Here is a 9991-nt window from a genome sequence, read left to right as displayed (position 1 = left end):
AAATCTTAGAGCTGTCCATAGTAGGTTTTCTTGTTCCTTTATTTCTCTACAAATTAGTAAATGTAGTGTAGAGATGGACTTTAAAGAAAGTATTTGCACAAAATTTTTATTATTTCTTACTTTTATTTTTTTATATATTTTTTTAAAAAAATAAATCTCTACTGCCCTAAGCTCTAAAGATTATATATATATAATTTTAAAAATATAATAACTTTATCATCCATATTATTCAATTTAGCTTTTTTTATGGATTTTCTTGAGTTTTTAAGATTAAAAGTATAAAATAAGAGCAAGATCAAACAGGCTCTCAATTAGGTTTGGCAATATTTAACTATTTAAGTCATTTAACATGTTTCAATTCATTGTTGATTGGATTAAATTATCTATTTAATGAAATAAATGGTTATATTTAAATTTAAATTTTTAATTTATTTAATAAATAAATTAAATTTGAGTTAATATATTTTTGATCTATTATCCATGGCTACAAAGCCCGCCTGTTCTTTTTCGAGATGAAAGTCCGGTCGGATTCACTTTTCCGATCAAATCCATCTACGCTAGATTGGCGATCGGAGACTCAAGACCCAAAATGCCCTCTTCTCTCTTGGTCTATGACTTAGGGTCCCTCTCAGTCTGAAAGAGCATCCTTGAAACTGAGCCTGTCCTGTTTAGGGGGCAGCTGTATTTTATTTGATCATATACGGTCCCATCCAATCGCCACCCCTATCCTAAATTATCATATTGTTTGTATCCAGGTCACAGGGTCCTATCCAATGTGGCGCGCTGGTCTTATGGACCATCCAACGAGGCTTGACATCTCCGATCTCATAGTTAGACGATATTGTCTGAACAAGGCCAACACGAGTGAGCCACCAAGACACGATATCGGTTTATCATGCATACAGTATGATGGGACAGATCAAAAATATCATAATCATCTTTTTAAATGATGGGATATTGTCTCCCCACACCTTGCTCTCCCTTCCTGTCAAGCAGGAATTATGACGCTGACTAGGGGAGCCAAGCATCCAATTTCTGAAGAGTTTTTAAAGCCTTTGAATTAGTTGTCCCATGCAAATTAACAAACTCTACTGTTCGAATTAACAGACTCTTTTCACATATTCAATCTCGAGTCATCCGGCGTGTAAAACTTAAAAAAGGCTATATAGCTCTCACAACCATTTTTTTTTTTTTCGGTATAAGCATAACTGGCATCATAACCAATATCTGAACTATACCAAGCACGAAGCTATCTCGATGCGAAATGCATCTTGTCAATCAACGGCAGGAGTCGGTCTTCCAAATACCGATCCACTCTTTGATAAAATCAATCAACATGGAGAATATATAGGTACAAATTCAAACCTATAACTTCAAAGACGACCTACGTTTTAAAAGCAAATAGAGAAAATCATAAACTGTGAATACCTCCCACGGTACTTCAATGCTATACTAAAGATCATTCTATTTAATACTCCTCCAGCTGAATTATGAACATTAACCTACTAAATTTTTGAATTCCCGCGACCCATCACAAACATCAGATAATCACAACTAAAGACACCACAGATAACTACTGAAACATGTTTCCATTATATGATACACCTCATGCCCAAGCTTCTCTTCCTTCTACCCTAGAATTTACAATGCCAAGCTCTCCTGACTTCTTGCTGGACCTGCTTAATTGAAACACAGGGTGCCTGCAAATCTTCCTTGCTCCTTTCCTCCAATTCAACCTATCCAACGAGCCACCTTTAGAGCCATCTTCTATTGAATCTAAATCACTACAGACGGGCGAACTTTTTCCAGAAATGAATCCACAGTCCTCACTGCTTTCACTCTTCTTCTGGAAGCTCTCAAAGCTCTCATCAACATCACTATCTGGAGCATGTTCTGCACCGAACAAGAATTTGCTGAAGGCAGTTCTGTCAACGAGACAGATGTCCATAGTTTTCTCATTAGAACCCACACTAGATTTTTCAGTTGGTTTTGCTGAATTGGGCTCATCCTTGTCACTAGGAGACTCAGAACAGGGACGGAAAACCCTGGTTACTGCAGATGCCTCCTCCCTTTCTCGCAGCGTCTTTATGATCCATGTCTTGAGGAAGTTCATTACTTGAACTGCATGGATCAATGCAGTTAAGGGATCGGCCATCTGAAAGAGAAATGCCACAGCAGTTATTTTATATTCAATTTGATTTACATGCAGAATAGCTGGACTCTTTGAAATCTGACTTTTTCTAGTAACCTGAGTCATGTTAGGTGCAAAAACCATAGCAATATTACGAGCATTCATCTTGTTGTAATGTTCATGCTCCACAACATCAGCCATCAGATTGATGGCCCAGTCAAGCAATGCTGCTTCCATTGGTGGAAGAATCCTTGCAAGTTGACAGCACTCTTCTTCAGTGTTGCAATGCATCACCTGATCTGGAGTCAGCGAGTCAAGCACCCCAGTGGGGAGTTCCCGAAACCATGCCTGCAACAGCACTCACTTCAGGAAAGAATTATAGGAACATGCATGTGAAGAATAAATTTTTAATACAAAAAACATGAAACTCAAATATGGAGTAATTTTGGTGTGTTCTCGCACTATTTTTTTCTTGTGCAACATTCAGATATTGATCTGAAGATATTTCTATTTTTCCCTAGAGTATTGAGTTTTATATATGTAGTTTTTTCAGATTATATGAATATAAAATTGGCCATTCCTCCTTTAGCTTCCTTCTCTAAATATCTACTCTGTTGCTTCTTTCTCTTTACTAAATTCCTCAGTTGTTTACAGAATAAAAGATGGTAGCATTGCAATAGAATTTAATATATGAAAATAACCTTTTCAGCAGGATATAACTTTACATCCTATGTGGATATTTGAAAAACAACAGATTTATTAGTGTCGATAACTAAAAATGAATAAATGGAAATCTCTTGGGCATCCTTCCTATAACTCGGCAAATAAGATAAATAATAGAACCCAATAAGCTTTGTGTTTTCAGAGTGGTGCCTCAAGAGTTCATTTGGATGCATAATTCAAGTATCAATTAATGTTTCCCACAATGAACCATCTACAAAATCAGGCTGATGAACAAGCTGCTGACGCTCACTTACATCGACTCTGACATCAGCCAAGTATGTATGACTCCATGGAGGCATGATACACGCCACCAAAAATATGCTTAAGCATTCCTATCTCGGGCTGCAAAGAAACCTAATCAAGGTTAATCATGCTCTGTACCAAATTAAATTTGCATACAAGGCCTGCCACTTTTCAGTCCAGACCCAATCACAATTTGAAACTGGTAATTTGTGTTACTGGTCAGTTCGGATCCTATTTAACTGGGTCGGAACCAAAAATTTTTGACTCGTTATTTTTAGTTGTTTTATTAGTAATAGCGGGTTGATTAAGGTCTAGCCCCTTTTCTTTATTTTAATCGAGAACAGAAAATGGGTCTAATTGCTGGTGGACTTAATAATAGATCCAAATATCAGGTTTTATTCTGGTCATTTTCGGTTCAGTTCAATTTTTTGTCAGGTTTTCAACATGCATGCGAACCTAATCATATCACATATCATGGACCTCTTCAATTCTCATCATTACCATTTGCTATGCATATGGTGGATAGGTCTGCTCTCACTAGTCATGTATCATATGACACATAACGGGAGTGACCAGATTTGTTATTATAAGTACATCTTTTTGCCTTACCCATAGCCACAGCTGCGTTCTTCACCAAGGCCATGTTTATTAATAATGATTACTAAATATAAAGCAGGCTTCGCAGAGTCAAGGCCAGATGGAGGCAAGAACAACACTATCACAATGCAAAGCTAATTACCACAGATCATGGCATACATTATGTTTGAGAAGATCATTCAAAAAAAAGAATGCCAGTCTATGCTTTTGCAAAGACATGATAAAACTGCAAAAAAGACCGCAATGATACAAATATGAGGAAGGAAGACTCACAGTGAGAAGGAGCTGGGCAGAACAGGATCCTTTCCAAATCAGGTAAGCTAGACCTCTAATGACAAAGTTGTTATATATACATTTTTTAACAAAAAAGAAAAGCTAACATGGATACGATCTCCATATTCAGATATACAGAGCTGCAAATCAATGGGTTCAACAAATAGATAATCAGAATCCAACAAAAAGGATAAAAGATGAGTCTAAATCAAAAATTTGGTTCAAATCCAAGAGCAATCATGTTGTCCTAGCCAGCTTGGATCAAAAACTACATCCTGTTTACCTTAGATATAAGTACTGCATGAATCCAAGTAAAACTAACCTCTTTAGAGCCTCTATCTGATGGCTTTAACTGGTCACAAATGATAACAGCAAAGTTATTCCTTTCATGGCAGAAATATAATTAGCATGACTTATTCCAGAATCATCAAAATTTTTTCTAGTATATTTTGCTTATTAATCAGTACATCAGCAATTTGTAACACATTGATTGCCATCAAACATGGAAAACCTGACAATGGAAATGCTGATAACTTGACAACAATGCCAAGGTACAGTACAATCAAAATGAAGAGGACTTGGAAAAAATCATCCACATTTCATGGAAATATAGGCACTTCAGTTCTTTAAACAACATATTATGAACCAAATTTTCAAGTTAAGAGGCCTCACAGAATTATCCAAAATCTAGAACTTGATATCAATCAGAGCAATACACAGATGGGTTCTTCATAATGTGTCGGTGGTGAATAGAGTTCTTGTACCAATATTTCCCAGGGATTATAACACTTGTACATGGATATGTCATGACTGGGACAGGTATATAAAGAGCTCAAATGAAATCTATGCACATGTAAAGAATGAGAATTGCATAAAATTATTTCAAATATACAGTAAAAAGAATATGGACCAACTGGAATACTCAAAGAAACCGATGCTTAAGATTACAAAGTTTTGGAAGATAATGGTTACCTTTATCAGACCAGCTAGACAATGTAAATCGATTCCATGTGGCACGATTCCTCTATTTAATTGGTCTCTAACATATACTTCTTGACTATTCTCAGCATTAATTCTAAAGATTCCTTCCATCTTTCAACAAAAAAGGAATAGTATTAACTTTTACAGATCTTACAAATAATATCACCAACAGTCAGCAAATTCCGACAATACAGAACTTACCTGAAGGCCTCCTTGCGAATACAAGTGCTTTTGCATCAAAAGCAAAATTGTTGGCACGCTATTCCCTCTTTTATCATAAGAACATTGCATAGATTTGGCAGAAACTCCAAATACACTTACACTGCAAAGAAAGGATGGACGCATTGTGTCCATAGGATCTTTTAGATAGGAACATCACAATTTGCAAAGTCTGAACAAGATCATGTAAGGCTTCAATCAAACAAAAGGCAAAAGTAATTAGATTGGGGACAAATATGGCATACTCTCTGGGGACAAAAACAATACATCTTTAAATGTTTACAAATTATGAGCTCAAAGTTTACAAATCCAAACATTTTCCTTACGAATTCAATCCTATGGGAGTTCAATCTACTACACGTAATCTCTTTCTCTTCTTTTTTTCTCAGAATATCTCTCAAAAACTCAAGAAAGGTCTCTTACATCTGAAAAAAGGTCAACATTCTGTATATTTTTCTTAAACAAACTTCCAATTGCTTCCTGTGTTCTCAAAAATTGCATAAAATCAGCATCTAATTGTAAAAGAATGCTTTATGGAGGCTAGACTTGGTAACCATGAACTAATAATCATTAGTTACAGATTAAGTTCAAAAGTTTGAAAGGATAACTATGAACAAAACCAATTATCCATGGAAATGATGGTTTGTCATCCCTTCTGCTACATTTTCCATTATTTACATTTGATTGGAAAATTAAATGCATTGAATTTATCTGTTTTATTTTCCATAAATAATATCTGGTGAGTACGCTTGGAAATTCTAGTAAAGAACTACTAGTATTTTTCAGATACATTGAAGATGCTACTGCATAAGTCAAAGCATACCTTGGTGTAACAAAAATAATTTTAATAAACAACCTGGAAGGAAGGTTAATTAGCCATTGCAGTTAAAGAGATTGAAGAGTTATCCTAAAATAGGATTATAAGGACAAATAACAAACAAATAAACCATCTGTGATCAATTTCAGCCTGGACTGGCTGAAATCACCAAAAGTAGCAGTAACCGGATAGAAACTGACTGAAACAAGCTGAAAACCTGAAATATAGGAGTTGGTTTCAGTTCAGTCCTAGCCAAGATGGATCAGTCACAGCCAAGAACATTCAAACCAAATCATTCAATGCAATGGTGTTTCCACTCTGTAGCACAGAAATTAATAATATGATTGAATAAGTGATTCCAGTATTGTCTCAAGATAAATGGTTTTTCTAGGGAAAAAATGCAGGCATAAAGCAGATAGGGTGACAAGAATGTTTTAGAGTAGCCAATCGCTCTAACCCACCAACCAATCCCCCAAGAACTAAGGAAAAGCTTCACCTATGCACATATACAAAAATACAGTCAAAGTTAGTTATGTAACATTTGATTCTGTGCTATCCTAATTCCCGAATATTACTACCAAGGATGAAAGAGACCTAACTCCATTTTAAATCAAACCAATTTGATTCAGAACCAGGCAGAGCCAAGGAGTTGACTGCAATGGATTAGATGTCAGTTTCCAAGGAGGCAACAAGAAGACTGGAGACCTAATCAACAAAAAGAATCGGACCTGTTGTGCTCTCACAACTGCTAGGGGCAAAGGAAAAGAGGAACTACTAGCTGTTGATCCCAGTTTACTTCGCGATAAAAGAAGGTATGAAACAATGATTTTGGAGAGAAATTACTGACTGGATAGAAGATTCCAGATCTCCATGAAAATATGTCCAACAACCCAATAGTCAGTTGATTTTGGTTTTTCCAACACCGCCGATGGCCAATCACTTCAATAGCCTAACAGTTTGCACCAGAAATGGTGCCACTTGTTTAGATATGTTGATGTCCAAAGAGTAGCCTCTAGAGCCACATGTGAACTCATGAACATCAATACAAACTCTGATACCAAAGAGAAATGGGGAGGGAATTCTGAAATTACTAGATAACCTGACTTGTGCATACAGCCAAATATAAACACTTGAAACACACAAGTAGATAAGCATGTCGTGCATCTCCGTGCAAACTCTATTCATTATTTGTAATGCATAGTCTGCTATTTACACGAAATAAGCGACCAATCTGACTCTCTCTATTATGTTTCATTCATAATCTAGATTTTGTAAGATTCGTTATCTGAAATTCCTAGTATAAAACTCAACTACATAATTGAATGAAATCAGCTAAATGATTCTTTTATGCAAGTTGTTTCTCATTATCCTAGTTCTCCTTTCAGCACTCCCTGCGATTCATATTTTGGACTAGCTACGATATCATACAGATTTCTGGTAGACCTTCTCACGAAGAAAAGCTATAGATGCAAGACAAGTGTAGCAAATGGCCTAAGCAATTGAGCCTATGAATTGATCCACATGTCATTGTGAATACCAAGTATATCTGCCACTAAGGTACAGAGGAAATTTTGAACCAATGGAAGATGAAAACGCCCCAACGATGGCATCATCAGGGTAATCATAAGAATCCACGGGTTCACATCCCATACCTCACTAGATTGAAAAGAGGGGAAAAAGTTCCCCCGATAGGAACAGATTATACACACGAAAGAGGTTTAGAAAATTTCTGCAAAGATTTACAAGAAACAAGCTGTTGGGAAAGAAAAGCTTTCTCTGTAGTCAAACAGATTTCCCCGCAATTCCAAACACAAGTCTCAGTGCTCTCTCTTATTTTATTTTAACAAGTACACAGAAACGAGAAAAGGAGAAATCCCATCGCATCAGAAACGGATGTCAATAAACTTGCTAGAAAAATTCAAGAATCAAGGGTGTTGGAGATTTAGAAACCGACCTGGCGCTTGGCACCCTTCTCGGAACCTCGGGCTCGAACTCCACGGGCAAGCCGAGGAAGCCATCGAAGCGGTCGAAGGTCACGTGAGCAATGTGGCGCACATCGGTGGGCCAGCCGATCTCCATCGGGGAGGGGCAGCCCCCGTCCTCCGCCGCCGCGCCCACGCTGCACATCACCAGCGACCTCCTCAGCGCCGCCACCACCACCGCCACGATCGAAAACTGGTGGCCATGGCCGCCGCCGCTTCCCCTATCCCCCGCTCCACCGCCTGTCCCCGGCAAGATCAACGGCGACGAAATCGGGCAATCCTCCTCGGAGGCGCGGCAGCCGAGCGAAAGGGGAGGGGAGGGCTGGAAGCGGAGGTGGAGGTGGAAGCGGGCCATGGCGAAGAGATAGAGATAGAGAGAGGGAGAGATCAGGGTACAATGAGGGAAGGGTAAGGATTAGGGTTAGGGTTTGGTCGCATGGTGGAGTCGGGGACAAGTGAGAGGAGGGATTTGAGGGGAAGGTGGATGGGGTTTGGAGAGAAGAAGGACGAGGTGGTGGTGGAGGAGTGGAGAGTCTTGGGGGATTGATGTGGACATTTTCTCCCCTTTTTGCAATCTTTTATCACTATTCTCGGCGGCAAGCGAGACGAGCGCGGCGCTGAGCAAAAAGTTGACGGAGCTTCTGCGTTGGATTTGTTACGACCATATTTTCTGAAGCGTTTCATGTGACATATGGCTTTTGCTACTTGAGAAGGAAAGGTGTGATTGGAAATTATGTTCGGGAATGAAGTAATGAGCTCGTTTTAGAATTTGTTTATAGTAATATAACCCGCCGCAACGAAATCTATTATAAACTATTCATACCATGAGCCGTTATTCATGCCTTGTCACTTTCTTTTCTTAAATAAAAATACTCACTTAAGACTGTCCATATATACCAAAAGAGTCTTTTGACTCTGCTGATTACACTTACATTAGATTGGCGTGATCAACCATTGTACTAAAATGATAAATAAAATAAAAACACTAAAAACACTCTGAGCGTTAATAAAAAGGTTATTGCAAAAATTATAGCCAAATCGAAATAGAAATAATCTGTGACATGACTCTTCCAAGAGGCATAGTTATCTCTATTCCGGTTTCCTTATGTCTAAACCATATGTAGGGTCAAAGAATAGGAAAGTATCAAGAACATTGAGTGATTCCTAGATCTCAAGTTGTTTAATCCATTGAAGGTGTGAATAGTTATAAACTTGAAGGCCAATTGTTGCTGCTCCCTAAGCCAACCTTCTTTATTTCCTTTCATGTGCTCGTTGCAAGCTTTTAAATTTATATACACGATATGCATAGAAACATACGCTAGGTACTGTTATGTTTCATTATTTGCACATGGATCAATATAATCTATAGATTTAGCATTGACTTGTACCTGTTACCAATGAATAAATAGTGGTATTATGAAACCATCATCCAAAAAAAAGAAAAAAAGGTTGTTCTTCTCCTCATCACCATGTTCGAAAAGGAGGGGGTGATAGTGAAAAGAAGCCAGGTGATAGTAAGGCTGGTAGAGGATCTAGCTAGTAAATATATCCAAGGCATGTAATTTATGTAAATCAGAACCATTTTTTTTTTGTCTAATTTTAATTCTAGTTGGTATTTGCAGGCCTTGTTTGTTTAGGGTTGATCCTATGAATTTCGAGGGTAGGTTTGATCAAGATCAGATCAAACGCAAGTCGCATTCAGATTACTCATGATCAATCCAATCGCACTGCTACATGCTAAAGTATTCTCAATGAAGGACCTCTTTCGCACTTTTTGATTTAAACCATCCAACCCTGTGACAGCATTTCAAATCAACACTAGAACAGGGGTATTGGTGAAAAATTTCAGTAACCTTATGTTGTTTATTGAGTACGCAAGAAGGCCGCTTGGAATAGAGAAACTTTCTTTTCGTCATTTGGTGGTGTCAAAGAGCCTAATAGGTTCGCGTACTCAATAAACAACATAAGGTTACTGTCGAGAGAAAGTGAGGAGAGAGAGAGAGCGGGTGCATCAATGTTCGCGTT

The 9991-nt window shown here is 37.8% G+C and overlaps 1 protein-coding gene across 1 annotated transcript; it reads right to left on the bottom strand.

Moving 5' to 3' along the window:
* Positions 1-1416: 1416 nt before the first annotated feature.
* On the bottom strand, positions 1417-8678 carry LOC103716906 (rho GTPase-activating protein 5-like). Its single transcript, XM_008805104.4, has 5 exons — positions 7939-8678; positions 5150-5270; positions 4940-5059; positions 2249-2479; positions 1417-2155 (listed from the first exon to the last, which is right to left on the bottom strand). The coding sequence occupies exons 1-5, from the start codon at positions 8319-8321 to the stop codon at positions 1607-1609; spliced, it is 1404 nt and encodes a 467-aa protein (XP_008803326.2). The 5' UTR covers positions 8322-8678; the 3' UTR covers positions 1417-1606.
* Between the last annotated feature and the right edge of the window lie 1313 nt (positions 8679-9991).

The sequence above is a fragment of the Phoenix dactylifera genome, chromosome 5, assembly GCF_009389715.1.
Source record: "Phoenix dactylifera cultivar Barhee BC4 chromosome 5, palm_55x_up_171113_PBpolish2nd_filt_p, whole genome shotgun sequence".
NCBI classification, from domain to species: Eukaryota; Viridiplantae; Streptophyta; class Magnoliopsida; order Arecales; family Arecaceae; genus Phoenix; species Phoenix dactylifera.
The sequence above is the reverse complement of the archived record's forward strand: the minus strand, read 5'-3'. Positions and strand labels throughout refer to the sequence as shown.

Coding starts and splice junctions, on each gene's coding strand:
- LOC103716906 (XM_008805104.4), bottom strand. CDS start 8,321: ATGGCCCGCTTCCACCTCCACCTCCGCTTCCAGCCCTCCCCTCCCCTT. Junction 5,271..7,938: donor AGAAGGGTGCCAAGCGCCAG/GTCGGTTTCTAA, acceptor CTTTCTTTGCAG/TGTAAGTGTATTTGGAGTTT. Junction 2,156..2,248: donor TTGCACCTAACATGACTCAG/GTTACTAGAAAA, acceptor TTTCTCTTTCAG/ATGGCCGATCCCTTAACTGC.